Genomic DNA, 15,183 nt, shown 5'->3' on the forward strand with positions numbered 1-15,183 from the left:
CGTGGGTCCTGAACGTCTTGAGAGTGGGCTTTTCTCGAACAACAATGGCAGTTTTCTTTTAACCTGGTCTCTTCAGACGGGAGCCGAGTGCTTGCTTCGACATGTGGTTGAGTTTCAGACAGCTCGAGCAATTTGGCCTACGACAATCAAGACAACGCGACAAGCAACAGCGAGCTTCAAGCGTTCACGTGCAGGCCATTAAGTCGTCTCTTCATGCAGCAGCTGCGACTGCTGCCCTCCGAGACTCTTCTGGCGGGGGAGGAGGCTGTTACGACCGTGCATCCGCATTTGCGCGCTCTATTGTTCGCCTGTGGGCATGGATAAGTGCTGTGGATATGTGGTGATGGTCCAATGGCTTTAAGTGAGCCTGTTTCCAGGAATCCTGTTTTGTAAGCCTGTTTTGCTTTGTGGACACCCTGCAAATGCCAAATTGACCCTGTCAAGAGAACCTCTGGAAAAACACAAAGAAACGTCCCCCTGCGGGAAATAGCAGGAAGTGCTTTCTTTCTTTTGTTCACCCTTCCAGTCGAGAAGTGCTATCCTCCAGTGATGAATGACTCCTATCCAAAGGAGACGACAGAGTGACATGTCCGCTGACGTGCAGGACAAGAAAGGAGCATGACGCATACGGCCATTAAATGATTTCCCGGGAATGCAGGAAAGATTTGCAATTGTCGAAAACGGACAATGCTGGGAGCGTATGCGGCGCCCACGTGCACTTGGGTTTCTGAGATGTAAATCCACTTGCCGGAACCAGCTGCCTATCGATTCTTGACTGAAGAATAGAAATGTACCTCCTCGCCGCTCCCAAGCTTTTCCCGCCAACAAGTGACCAGGCTCAACGAAACAATGCCGGGCCAGTCAGTGCTTCAGACCATCAGTGCAGTGATGTGTTCGATTGGATGCCGATATCTGAGGGGCGTGCCCTGGATTTGGTTGGTCAGCATCTTCAGAGAGGGGCTGGACATAGGGGGTTTTAAGGACGCTGCAGAGCACGAAATGTCGCTCTGGGCCCTGGGTAAACGGCTCATCCAGTCGCTTCTCGCTATGAACTCTCCCCCCCATTCTTGGAGGGGGAGGGGGCCTTGCCGGGGGCGTCGGATGAATGATGATGGGCTGATGGATTATGTGCGATCCTGGGACGCGGCACCCTCGGGTGCCAAGTCCCCTTCCTATCTGACAACGGCAACTCTTAACGCTTGCTGATGTACCCTTCTTTTTCATGTAAATAATCATGTAAATAAGTTTTCTCAAAGTGCCATTAAACCTGCTTGTACATATTTCACCAACTTCGAAGATTCAATCCTTCATGAACCCGGAGTCTCTGCACGCTACCAAGTGAAGGCCGGGTCGACATAGCCCCAGCGTCACGACAGTTAGCAACATCTTTTACCCTTTTATAATCTCACCGCGTCTCGTTTGGAGACCTACGCTCAGGTCATTTTGTTATCACGAAGATTTCATGAAGACCGTGACGAATGAGCGGTGGTCGCTTTCCTACACTTCAAGATTTGCATTGTCGTGAAGCGTCTATGTAAGTAATCGTGAATTAATAAAACCTGGCTTTCTATGCAGCACAGCTTCACTCATTTATGCCCTTAGTGAAATCCCTCAAGTCATGTGATTCTATCCATGTGTTTGCCGAATTCACTTGAAGGCCCTTGCTCACAAACGTGCCCGAATAAATAAGCCCCAGAATGCGTTTGCATGACGCGCGACAAAAGACTAGGCTAACGACGACGGAGGCAGAACGATGCTATGATAAGGTGGTTAAAGATGCCGTAACATTTCAGTTAACGTAAAACTTGACAGTAGAAATCCATGTCAAGTAAAGTTGACTGAACAGTTATGGTGTCCATTTTTCTGCCTTATCCGAGCATCGTTCTGTCTCCGTCGTTGTTGGCCTTGTTTTTCGTTCATAAGTAAAAGGACAATCAAATTCCCCGCCAAAAGTACGTCACTGTGATGTCACAAGCAACGGCATGTGTTTGTTTTGCCTCACAGTTCGCAGGGGGCGCTGGGAAAAGTATTTGGCTGCCACTTGCATCCGGACGGACTGGGCCAGGCGAGTTTACCAACTTGAGAAGAAGTTTGGCTTTTTCACCCACCCTATGGCGGCTGACTCTCCATCCAAATGGGCTGCTGAAGTGCGTCTGCGAGTCGGGGAGGCTGAGGGTGTCAGGTGGGCCAGGGATATGGAAGCCAAGTCCACGTTGGCGCTGTACCGGGAGCACAAGCAGAGCATCGGCCCGGTGCGATTCTACGACAACAGCATAGGCAGCGGCCTCCTTTTTGAGGCGCGGGCTGGTGCCTTGCGGACTTTGCTCTACCGGCGCCGTTTCGATCCTGCTGTGTCGTGTACTCTATGCAGGGTGTGCGGCACTGAGGACGAATCGGTGGAGCATTTAGCCTTGCGCTGCCCTCGTCTCTCCATGCCGGCCATAGAGGGCGCCACACTCCCACAGGCGCTCGGTTTCCCCTCAACCCCACCCGCAACAGTGGACGGCGCCGCCGGATACAGCGCGGCCGCTGACAAAGCATTGCTTAAAGCAACTGCGGCGACGACGAGAAGGCTCGCCGAATGGTGGAGTGCAGTTCGCCAACTGTGATGAAGTTTGGGCCGGGTGTGGGGGTGTGAGTGTATGGTGAGGGTAGGCGCGGTTGTGGGGTGTGTCCAGGTGAAGTGCTGCGTGTGACCTTCTTATGTTGATGTCTCTTTAGACAATTGTGTGTGTGTGTGTGTGTGTGTGTGTGTGTGTGTGTGTGTGTGTGTGTGTGTGTGTGTGTGTGTGTGTGTGTGTGTGTGTGTGTGTGTGTGTGTGTGTGTGTGTGTGTGTGTGTGTGTGTGTGTGTGTGTGTGTGTGTGTGTGTGTGTGTGTGTGTGTGTGTGTGTGTGTGTGTGTGTGTGTGTGTGTGTGTGTGTGTGTGTGTGTGTGTGTGTGTGTGTGTGTGTGTGTGTGTGTGTGTGTGTGTGTTTTTTTTTATTATTAGCTGGGACACCAATCTGGTGTCCACCCGTTACAAAGGGACTAGCTAACACTATCATCATCATCTCACCTGGGAGGGCGTGGCATCATCCTGTTCGTGCTTCTCTTCTCCCAGTCCTCTGTCTTTTGTTTGTTTATTCTTCCCTTTTTTTTTTTAACTTTCTTGTTTCTCCCTTTCACTTTTGGCCTGCTACCAGTTTTGGTGCCGACCCGTTTCAAAGAGTATGGCCCTGAGCATCATCACTCAGAGTCAACGTTACTAGATACCTCAGAGTCGACACGCTACCATACTAATTCTACCATGGCGATTCGTTCGAAAGTTTTGGCTGCTCCTCTAATGTTGCAAGGTCGCGTCACGGTATGCTTGTTTGAGATTTACTCTTAGTTTTTGGACCCAAAGAGGGACGGCAATAGCTCAACAATCAGGAACATAACGCCATCTCCAACGTTAATAGAAATAGGGTTCTACCAATGTTGATCTCCCCACTTTCGCGGCACATATGTACACGGCCGAAGGAAACATTGGACAAGCGCCTTTTTATATGCGGAAGCGCTTGTTGCTAAAACAAACTAACTCTCATAACGTAAGAAAAATAAGCTTTTAGTTGTACATACATACATGCATACATACATACTATACATACGTACGTGCGTACATACATACATACATGCATACATACATACATACATACGCTTTTCATTGCATGCCTGAATTATACAGCATGAGCCCATTGATTTCGACCTCCTCGGCAATCTCTAGACGTCCAAAACAAGTCCGAGGATCTGTAAGGTCATATATTATAGTGAAGGCTTCTCAAAGAAAAGAGAATATACGAATAAAATATTTTTGCTGAAGAAAAAAACTCGGATCAGTGACCACCATCCACGACGTGCATGCAAGAGTGCAGCCGGCAGCGCGAATAGCAAGACGACATGGAGAGGTCAGTCAGGGCCTCTCTTGTTCCTTCTTCCATGGTGTTGACGTTGCGACGTCAGCGGCCAATGGTTGCCAGACCAGAAAGCTCATTCCGATAATAAAATGAATTTTGAAACTATCTACTGCACGGAATGAGCTCAAATTTCGAGGATTTATAATTTAATGTGCAAGCAGTGAAATACAATAATCAGTTTATGCTAAGTTGTTAGATGTCATGACCCCTTTAAGTTTTTTAATGCATTCCCTGTCGCATGACCGCGAGTTTTTGATGCAGAAAAAACAATGCAGTTCGCACTCACCTCCTTTAGTGATCATAAGGTTGCAATCAGCTCGTGCTCCACATGATGCACACAGAGTCAGTACTCTTCGTTCATGATGGTTACACATTTTTATGCAGCTCCCGAGTTTTGTTCCAAGTGGCAGCGAATCAGAGCATTTTTTATGCATTAAAGTTGCCGAGAAAGATCTTAAGGTTGTTACTGCAGTGAGAAAGCGCCATTCCAGATAATTCTGCACACCATATCTGCAGTATCCATTGCTGAAACCACCAGATACCAAAGGCCCAAAGCAGTGTGTGAAAGGCCTTGCAGTGGTGCAGTGACCACTGCCACTAGCTGGCCTTTCTGTCAGAGAAATGGAAAAGCTATCTCAGCATAAGTATGGCCATACACTAGACTTATAGCCATGGTGGCAAGAGAATTCCTACAACAGATCGTGCCTACTCAACTAGCTCTGCAGGCTGGATATGCAGGAGCCTAATTTATGCATATTCCGTAACACAAGTTTCTTGAGGCTAGCTTCATTCTAATCGTGAGCATATGGTTGAGCATGAATATTAAGCACAACCCTTTCATAATTTCACTCAAGAACTTTCGGTTTGAATACTGTTCCCTAACTACAGCTTTGCAAAGTAACAAATAGTACTGCTGTACTCATGGAGTTGTGCATTCATAAAATCGTAACCTTTAAAAGACACTTAGCGCAGCCTAAGCTTGTTGTCCTGGGTAAATCTATTCTTTGTTTGTTCATAATGGCTATGCTGAAGCTTGTATTGCACCAAGACAAAAATGCATGGTGAAAACAATTTACTTCAGTTCAACCTCGTGACATCCTTAGCAAAGAGGAGGGGTTACCACAGTTTTGAACCATATGGCCGTGGAGTGCTGAATTTGAGGTCCATGCAGAAAAATCAGTCTTGATGCAAGCCTTTTACTTGAAAAATTGGCTGGTGATGGTAACACGCATTTCTTTCCAAGTTAAACAATGGTGTGCTTAAAGTGCAAGGGAGTGTTTGCAGGAGTAGAATATGGTGCCCCATGTCAATGCAAGCAAACTTCCATGTGTTCCCACCATTCCTTTCAAAATCAGACTTCCAAGAAGCGAGTGTAATACAGCACTGGGGAGGCACTCCTGGCAGCACAGGCCATTGATCCAATATAGGTTCAAATAGTATTGTAATGTGTTGGTAACGCACTGGTCCTATGTGCATTGCCAGTACAGTCTCAATACTGAGTTGATGGTCTGTGCTGCCTGGGGTACAGCTGCATTAAGAGTTCAGTAAATGTGGTAGAGTGACGTTATTTACAATAATAAAAAAGAATCTCACAATGCATGAGTTTCAGAACATCTCAGTGCCCAGCAAACACAAGGAAAGTGAAGAAATAACATGTATGTATAAAATTGTATAAACAGCAGAAACAATCTGGTGACTACTCCTGGGTGGGCATGACAGCAGTGACTAGACGAACCACGGCAGGCAGCTGCGCTAAGTCCTCGCGTCGCCTGCAAAAATAAACAGTGTCTGAGCACAGTCTTCACAACAAGGATCTTGCAAGCTGGGTAACAGTGACACTAGACATCTTTCTAGAGGTGCCAGGATTTAGTTGATTACCTGGAAGGCATACAAAAGGAAACAGAGTAATTTCATTAGTTAAACAGTGCCTCAGCTTCTCTCAACCACTTACCTAATTCAGTTAAAAATATTAACTGGAAAGGGCCAAAGAGCACTGGAACCGACTGGAATAGGGCAAACTGGACCTTAGCCTTCCTTAGTGGCCTACTTTTCCGAGAGAAAGACCTAACCTGCTTTATACCCTGGACCGCTTCGATCCTCACCGTTTAACAGAGGATAATATCTTCTCTGACTGTGGCCACAGCAGCGGACTACCCTCAAGGTCTACAAGGCACTGTTTTCTTTCTGAAGGCAACTGGCTTGAGACAGTGTTTCTGGCCCCTTTTCCCTTCCCCTTTTTGATCCCCTCATTCATCTTCTTCGTTCAAGGGTAGCCAATTGGAGAACCTTTTTGGCCAACGTCCCTGCCTCCTTCCTTTCCTTTATCTCAATCTCTCACCAAGTACCTAATCGAAACTATAGCTTTTCAAGAATGTGTTCAATGGAGACAAACTTCTGCATGGGATTTTCAGGGGATGTATTGACTGTTCGATATAAGCAAACAAGTTTTTAAAATCAGAGTTCGATATATCCGGAATATTGAGTATACGACATTCTTTGTAGGCATCAGCAAGTCCAATGAACAGCGAGTTCTGCCCTTATCTTTTGTCTTTCATGAATGTGTATGTCTCTGCTGTCATCACAGCTATGTGAGAGTCCACATTTCACTGTAGAAACAGATACATCTGCAACAAATGCTTTCACAACACAGAACACAATGCCTGTATAACAAACTGTTTCGTATGTCCTAGCCAAATTCCTATCCTTCTACTTATTGTAAATGTCTCTACAAGAAGTACCACTACAACAAATTTGCCTCTACAACAAAGGAATTAAGGCTCCCCAAAGCCGATTTACAAAAAGCAACTACACAAGCACTACCCTCCACAGCGGCCACTGAAATAACCGGTCAACACCAAAGCAAACACTGCACGGGAGATTCCAAACTAAAAATCAAAAATGAGTGGGCTGATGGACGAACGTATTGACGAGCAGAGTATTGACCACAGGTAGAAAAAGTAAAGCTAAGCGCATTGATCTCTGAATGCCTTTTGGCCGCAGCACAAAGTAGACAGCTATGCTGACCCAGAAACCAACACTAGCGAACTCTGCGAATAACAAGCGCTTATGCACAAACAAAGCCGGCGAATGCAGCAAGCTGTTTTGCACCCATCTATTTGGGAGGTAATGAAATGATGTAAATTTCAGCGAGCGCTTACCGCCACTTCCCTTGCCCCCATTGAGTAGCGCTGAGCATGGCGCCAAACCGGACAACAGCGCCAGAGAGGCTGAATTTTAATATAACTCGGCTGAAGCGCATACAGCATAATGCACAGAGGCAATCCAAACATTCTGTTGTGCAGAGCCCGCCATGAGTGCTAAGCGTTGGCGTATACCCCCATGAAGCCGATCGCCAGTTACGCATTATGCACCACAGGTACTGGGCAGCGGCAGGTGGTCATGAGTGAATACTGCCGCGAAACAGTCAAAGCACTTTTCGTTATTTTTTTTAGCAGCCGCCAGCATACGGCCTTATCATTCTGGTTCTGGCAAGCAAATCAATTCTACACATTGGACCAAAGACGGTCCAAACACACTGTGTGTGTGTGCTCCTACAAAACAAACCTTTTGAGTTCCTCTTCTCTGGGTGGTGTCAGTATAGCCGAGGCAGCCCTGTGGAAAACAGAGAGACAAAAATAAAGATGCAATATAATTTGGTGCACAGTGCGAGACAGAAGGTTTATGAAGGATGATGAATAGCTTGAAAATGCAGCAAACAGCGCGTGACCAGTAACCATTACATCAAGGCAGCGGGTGTACGAATATTTCAAAATTTCAAATGGTTTTCGAACAGTACATGCTCTTCGATTCCATTTGCACCATATTTACACTATTTAAAATATTTACACTATTTACACTTTTAAAAACTACACAATTTACACTATTTAAAAACTAACTTCCCATGTTGATTTCAAAAATATTACTTTTTTGATAGGGCAATCAGTTCGCAAAGTACAATTAATTAGCCGCCATTGTTCACTAGAACAACAGAGAGAAATGTAAAAAATAAAAGCTCATAAACGGCACAAGGTTGGACTCAAAGAAAACGGAACAATGTTGGAAACAGTACAGTTTTCTAATTTTCCCATCCTTACCGATTTTACAGAAGAATGAAATTTGTGCAAAACATTGTGACTAACATGCAATTAAGAATTAGATCATTAAAAAAAATTCTGAGCCTTAGTTTACAAAACCTGATCTCAACATTTCATGCTTGAATAGCCTAGCTACATGCTAAAAAAAGAATTGTGGTTCTCTCAGCTATAGATGCTGAGATATGCCACTTTGAAATTCACTCAGAATCCAAAATTTGTGTTCTGAGAGAAATAAGAAAAACAAGCAGAGTGATATTTACTGAAGAAAACTTCTAAATTATCCATCAAGTCGCCTTGGAAAGTTGCTAATAGCCTCCTGGAATGTAATCAGATTGCTTACTAGCATTTAAATGGCGTTTTCTTAGCATGTGCTGCACATTTTCTGTGGAAATTTGGTTGTCTGGGGGCTGGCAGTCAGGTGCAGCTCTTTCAGAATGCATGTAGCAGCTGCTCTTTCACTCCTTGCATTAAATTTCATCACAGTCGTTATTGTTCTGGGTTTTGCCTCGCTGGATGCACTCAAGAAGCCTCTTGTCAGAAAGCCTTTCGTAGACTGGCAGTAAAGCTTCACAAACATGAGGCAGGTTGTGTGAGTGATGCGGCATGGCCTCACCTATGGCCTCAGCAGCATTCTGCTTGCACCAAGACTCAGGGACTGTTGGGCGGAAGTTGTGGTTGTAGGTGACATCATTAGATGTGACATGATGGTAGGTGGCCATCACAGCCTTCTGTGTGGCCTCCACACTACTAGTGTGCGTCTTCAAAGCCGAGGAGCTCAACATGGAAATGAGATCTCTTGTAAGCTTTCCCTTGCCACCAAGAGATTCTCCGCCAGAACCTCTCTGTTTCAAGACAACATTGCACAGAGCAGTTCCCATGCACTTCTTAACATGGTTTATGCAGTCTTCCTTCATAACTGCTATGTAGCCATCGACTTCTTGCAAAGCAAGGAAAGTGCGCCTATCCCCATCAGACAGCATGGTCGTGTACCGGAGGCTGTGCGGTTGTAGGGATCGCTTGAATAAGATAAGTGCAGCCTCTACTTCCATTTCACCAGCCTTCTTGGCGGAGTTCTTCTGGCATTTGTGGCCTTGTTTCCACACCGGGTCATTATCTTTTGGGCCCCGTTCACACGCAGCGCAAAAATTGCTGAACAGGACATAATCAAGCCCAAGTCCGGAGAAAACTTTGATAACTGTTCCAATTCCGATGTGCGAGGAATGCCCGCTTGTCATCCATCCGTCAAATGAAACTGCGATATTTCCGGGGTGTCCGAGATTTAGCTCAGAGTACACCTCCCGAACGGATCGCATGCAGTCGGCTGTCATCTTCTTGGCTGCACGGTCCACCGTGGGCGTCAACTTCTGCTTGACATATTTTTGCCCTGTTTTTGCGTGCAAGCCTCGATGAAATATATTCATTACCGAGAATATATCATTTAGTGCACCACGCTGATTGCCAGTTGCTCACATAAAACAGATTCTTTTTTGTCCGCCGATCACACACGGCAAACTCCACCCACAATTAATGTCGCCGCAATTCACGCATGAAATCGTCAATTTCACCGCAAGGCCATATTCGCTGCCACATTTTCCAATATTGACATCACCACTGCACACTTTGCACTTCACACACGCTAGCAGCGCATTCACAGAACTCAAACTGATAACTGCGAAAGTCGCGTCGCCGAGCGGCTCGACAGCGGTAGCCACGGCATCTTCGGCGGTGTCTTCGGTTCCGCCGACAAAAGCTGCCTCGCGCTCCATTGCAGGAGTCAATGTGATCTGTTTAAGTTTTTCATGCACTTTCCTCCCAATTGCTTCGATATCGGAAGGTTGCAGCATTGGAGTGTCTCGGCGAATGTGTCCGAAGCTTCTGCCTCCGCGGCCGGCATTGTCAGGCCTAACCCAGTCAGCACATCACGATTAGATGTAGGTGGTAACATATCTGTCATGCTTGCAGTTTCAGTGCAGTTCTTGTTCTTTAAGTCGTCAACGAGTGACTTCTTCCTTTTTTTTTTTTCAAACTTGTGCGTCATTCGGAACTTTGGCGCCGACATCGCTGTGAGACGCACCAGCGACGATACTCCATCAAGATGGCGTCCACTGACGCGGCCCGCCGCAGATATGACAAGCAGACGACGGGAAGCGTGTCAGCCAATTGGGTGACAGGTTTTAGTCACGTGCGCCGACTAGCGAATAGCAGCGCACATAGAGACTCTTTTTTTCCGCTTTTTTTCTCCACAACCAATATCCGTAAACGCATAGCATTGGCGCGAGAAGTTGCTTTTTCAAACGAGACCAAGATGGCGGCAATCACTACCGGGGAATGACAGCTGCGTATCTTGGAAAGAGCGTGGTTTTCGCATCAAAATCCGCCCTGAGTGTGCGCGGATATCTATTTTTTAATCATATTACAGCCGAAATATTGACTCTAGCATTCTGAAAATTCATAAACCAGTAGCAAAAGAGGTGGAGATTTCAAAAATTTTACTTCTGAAAAATTGATTTTTTCACAATTTTTTTGCTCACAGAACCTTAATATGATTGCAGCACCGCAACATTTTATGAAAATGTTCAATGACTTACTATAACCACAACAGCAACCCTCTGTGCCTAAAAATATGTGTGTAAAGCACTCTCAACAGGTCAAATCCTGTTAATTCAGGAAAAACTTGAGCAACTAGCTCCACTTCCTACTCATATAACTGGCCCAAATCTACCAATTTGTGCAATGTATTATCATTTGGTACCACATACAAATACTGCCTCCTAAAGTAGTTCTTTTTCGTGCAGTGCAAATTACTGTATATGAGCACAAAACAAAGCACGGTTGCCAAGTACAAATATGCTTGTACATAAACCACTCCCACCCAATCAATCAAATGAAATCCATTAGGCCAACAATATATTTGAATAAGTTGCAACAAATCCTTTCTGTAATTAGAGCAAATCTATATTACGCCAAAGGCATTGTGGCTCCATGCACGCAGCTCTTTTACTGGCCAGTATACATTAATTTTAGAAAAAGCCTTCAGGAAGTTTTGCAATGACTGAAGGACACGAGGCTATTATTTTATCACTACTACTTATTTAGCGATGCGAGGCTAATCTAATGCACCAGGTTTGTAACTAGGTAGAGTGATTCAAAGTGCCTCAAGTACGGTCAATAACTTGCAACAACCAGCAGCAGTGGCTGAGGACTTCTCACTGAAGGCCATACCAGACAGAACAAGACCCCCCCCCCCCCCCCCCCGGCTGAGTGGGCAACACCCACCCCGAGCGTTTGATGATGGCGGTCAGCTCTAGCACCCTGCGCTCCAGCACCGCCATGGGGCCCTGGCCACCACAGGCAGCACTGCACAGCTGGCCAGTCTTGGACAGACACAGAAGCGCACGGGCGACCAGGTCCTGGGACCTCACAGCCAGCTGCAGCATGGACAAATGGAAGAGAGCACCCTTTCAGAATGCCACCCAACCAGTCACTCATAAACCACTGTCACCGTTTGTCTGCAATCAGGGGCAGTCATTGGCAGTGGTGGTCAGTCATGGAGAGCTGATCAATAGCTGATCAATAGGCCGCTGTAGTAATATATAGCATATTTTTCTGGTGTATAAGACGAAACCTTTGCATAAGATGCACCTCTCATATTTAGAGGCTTTCAACAAAAAAATATTGAATGTAAGATGCATCCTTGCATAAGACGCACAGCAATTTAACCAAGTTAGGACAATAGCAATAGACTATGCATGCTGGCCGACCATTGCGAAACACTCTGCCTGAAAGAAAACTCGTCAAGTTCAAATGATAAGAAACAAAACAGGTACAGGACCGAAAATAATTATTCTTACACACTGAGAGCAGCAAACACATTATTATTACTCAAATCCTTGAAAGGCTTTATCTTCGGATGCAGTATCAAAAAAAGCTAACAGATTTCTCACGGCAGCACTGAGGCATCCTCTTCACGCTCATAATGGCTCCACTGATCATCACTGCGCTCGAGTGATGCACATGGCAAAGCACATGCAGGAAGTTTGGCTTTGGTTTGGCTCATGGGCTTCAACATACCAAAGCAACTCAGACTATGAGAGACGCCGTAGTGGAGGGTTCTGGAAATTCCAACCCCCTGACGTTCTTTAATGTGCACTGACATCGCACAGCCCACGAGCACCTTCCTTTCCACCTTCATCAAAGCACATGCAGGAAGTGGAAAACACATATGCAGTGGCCAATGTTGTAAACTGCTACTGAAAATCTGAGTCGGCTTGCCTTCGCTGGTCTTGGCAGTGTGGAAAGGGCGAAGAGCGCGGATGCCGCCATATTTTGTCCTTTTATATTACTTAATGCTAGATGCCTACGAGATGACTGTGGGTATTGTTATAGCAGAAGTTACTACTGCCATTGTTTCACAATAAAGTTCACACATGAACGTTGCATAGAACAAAAAAAAGACACACACATAGGACGCGCTGTAAAAATTTTGTGAACAAGCCGAGTCTTATACATTGGAAAATATGGTACCTTTTATTCTTTTTTTGCACAGGGGAAGCAAGACTGCAACAACTGCAAAGATTTACAATGGCTTCACTAAAAAATAACAGGGCAGCTTGTTAAGCACCACTAAGACACCCAGCATTTTTAAAATAGAACATTTCATGAAATCTCATTGATATGATCCCACTTAATATATTTTTGGTACAATGCAATATCTTTTTTTTTTTTTCATTCCCGGCTGCAGCCCTATAGAAAGCATGAATTTTTGATGGCTAATATGATTGCATTTTCACATGAGTTCAGATAACATGATCGTGAAAGTATGTTAAAAAAATTGGGTGGTTTTCAGTTTCCTTCAAAGAAGTTGGAAAAAGTGCCGGCAGGTTGCGATAGTAGCCACAGTAATGATAACGTTCATGACTGCTGTTCTGGTACTATATTACCACATACAGTCCAGCCCACTTATAACGAACTTGATCGTCACGCGGCATTTGTTCGTTGTATCCAAAGTTCGTAGTAAGTGGACCACCTATAATACGGGCAAAAAGAGCAAGCGAGACGAAAGTTAACTTAATTTTTGAAAAAAGTCCGTGATGCACGTTTGCTTCTTCAAAGCTGATCGCATCACTGCCGTTTCTAATTTTTCCAGCGCGGTAATATGTTCATCGCCAAGGCCTCTGCTGCACACGAGTTCCTTAAGCGACGCGATGTAACCGATCGCGGTTGAAGCGTTCACAGCAACCGGCGGTAGAGCAGCATCCTCGTCATCGTCCTCGTCGGTCTCTGGGCAGTCAGGAAGGGCTCGCACATGACGCACAATAGCTTCATCAGTGCATAGCTCCGCAATGTCGGCGTCGTCATCAGCAGAAACGAAATCGTCCCAGGCAACGTCAGGTCTGGCCAGCTGCGTGTCAACCACGCGTTGCCACAAGTCCTCGTGCGACCGGCCTTCCGGTGGGTGATCTATGGCGTCCCCGGTTCCTGGGCCCATAAAACCTGCCTTGCGGAAGCAATTTGCTATGCACTCAGCGGTGAGTTCCATCCACGCCGCTTTCAACATCTCCACGGCGGCAAGCAGGTTGATGCAAACTGGCATGGCAGCATCAATCGCGATCAACAAGCATTGGATGATGCGCCGCCGGTAGCACACCTTGAACGCATGAATGATGCCCATATCCAGTGGCTGTTTTGTTTGCAGGTTGCATTGGGAAGCAAGAACAGCACTGTCACTGCACTCAAGGAAGTCTGCACATGGTCTAGCTGCCTAGACCATGTGCAGGTCCAGGTCTAGGTCTAGGTCCGTCCGTCCGTCCGTCCTTTCCCTTTCTTTTTCTTTCCTTTCTTTCTTGCTTTCTTGCTTTCTTTCTTTCTTAGGCATTTGCCTAAAAGGAGGCTGAGGCTAAAGGCGCAGTCGCCTGACGTGGCCTCAGCCCCCTGCTACATGATCAGTAAGCATCGAAAATACAATATTGCAGCAGGCTGGCACACAACAGTAGCCTTAATCAGGACATAAAAGGAAAGAAACAAAACAATAGTGACATTTGTGCGCAGTGTGTGCAAAAGAATTATATGTAGGTACAATATGAATATAATGAATACACTTAATAGGCACAATTTTACGATGAGTATCACAGGCATACATAAATAATGAAAGTTGAAGAAATATACACAGTACAAAACCCTATATCAGACAGGTGAGTTTTTCCTTTCTTTACATTTAAACCATAAGACAAGTAAACATATACACAGTCAATTACAGATTACACGTGCCTGTAGCGTACGGGCACGTAGCTTCCAAAGCATCGCGGCTTACGTGACTTGCCAATGACAAAAGGCAGCCGCCGGTCACTGCCGTCCATATTGACACACAGAAGAACGGTTATGCACAACTTGCTGTTCTTCCCTCCTGCGCACTTGTTGCCTTTCAAGGCATGCATTTTAGATGGCAACATCTGATAAAACAACGCAGTCTCGTCGGCATTGTAAACGTCCTTTGGAGCATAGCTCGAGATTGTTGGGAGGCTGTCGGAAAGCCACGCATCGACGTCCTCGTTGTTCACAGATGCGGCCTCGCCAACGACCGCCTTGAAAACAATTCCATGACGAGCCTTAAACCGGTGGAGCCATCCATTGCCTGGGCTGAAATCGGGAAAGTCCAAAAGGAAGGCAAAGTCTTTAGCCTTGGAGAGCATCAGCGGTCCGCTGATCGGAACGTTGCGAGACCGGGCGTCAGCGAACCACTTCAGCAGTGCGTCCTCAACGTCCGCGTAGGTCCGCCTTCCGAAGGCGCTTTCTAGTCGTCGGGTCGGCATTCTCGGTAGCACCAGGAATCTTTTCCTTGCCCTTAGCAATGGTTGAAATGGTCGATTTCGACAATCCGTACTTCTTGACCAGTTCGCAGTTTTTTGCACCTTGAGCAAGTTCATTAACAATGGCCATCTTCGTTGCGATGTCGACAGCTTTCCTTTTAGCACCTGAAGAGGTCGGCGTACAGTCCTCCATCGCACCAGGTGCAAGTCAAGCCCTTGGGCTCGCGCGTTGAGTCAGCCTTCAACTCCCCGATCTGGGAAAGGCACGGATGCGGCAACGATGTCAACACAGTGCCATCGCACAGAAAGAATCAACGGCGCAATGCCCTCAGCGCGGAATGGCAAC

At 46.1% G+C, this 15,183-nt stretch overlaps 1 protein-coding gene across 1 annotated transcript in view; it reads right to left on the reverse strand.

The window, feature by feature from the left end:
- Window positions 1-3,344: 3,344 nt before the first annotated feature.
- LOC146190164 (AP-5 complex subunit zeta-1-like) overlaps window positions 3,345-15,183 on the reverse strand; it is a 61,050-nt gene continuing 49,211 nt past the window's right edge. Inside the window, exons 16-18 of the mRNA XM_084604891.1 lie at window positions 11,308-11,459; window positions 7,502-7,549; window positions 3,345-5,706 (exon numbers count right to left, since the gene is read on the reverse strand). Coding sequence (XP_084461017.1) covers window positions 5,634-5,706; window positions 7,502-7,549; window positions 11,308-11,459 — 273 coding nt within the window. The 3' untranslated portion in view covers window positions 3,345-5,633. The remainder of the gene's footprint in view (window positions 5,707-7,501; window positions 7,550-11,307; window positions 11,460-15,183) is intronic.

Source organism: Amblyomma maculatum, chromosome 5 (genome assembly GCF_055883805.1).
Source record: "Amblyomma maculatum isolate TAMU_Amacu chromosome 5, ASM5588380v1, whole genome shotgun sequence".
Classification (NCBI taxonomy): domain Eukaryota; kingdom Metazoa; phylum Arthropoda; class Arachnida; order Ixodida; family Ixodidae; genus Amblyomma; species Amblyomma maculatum.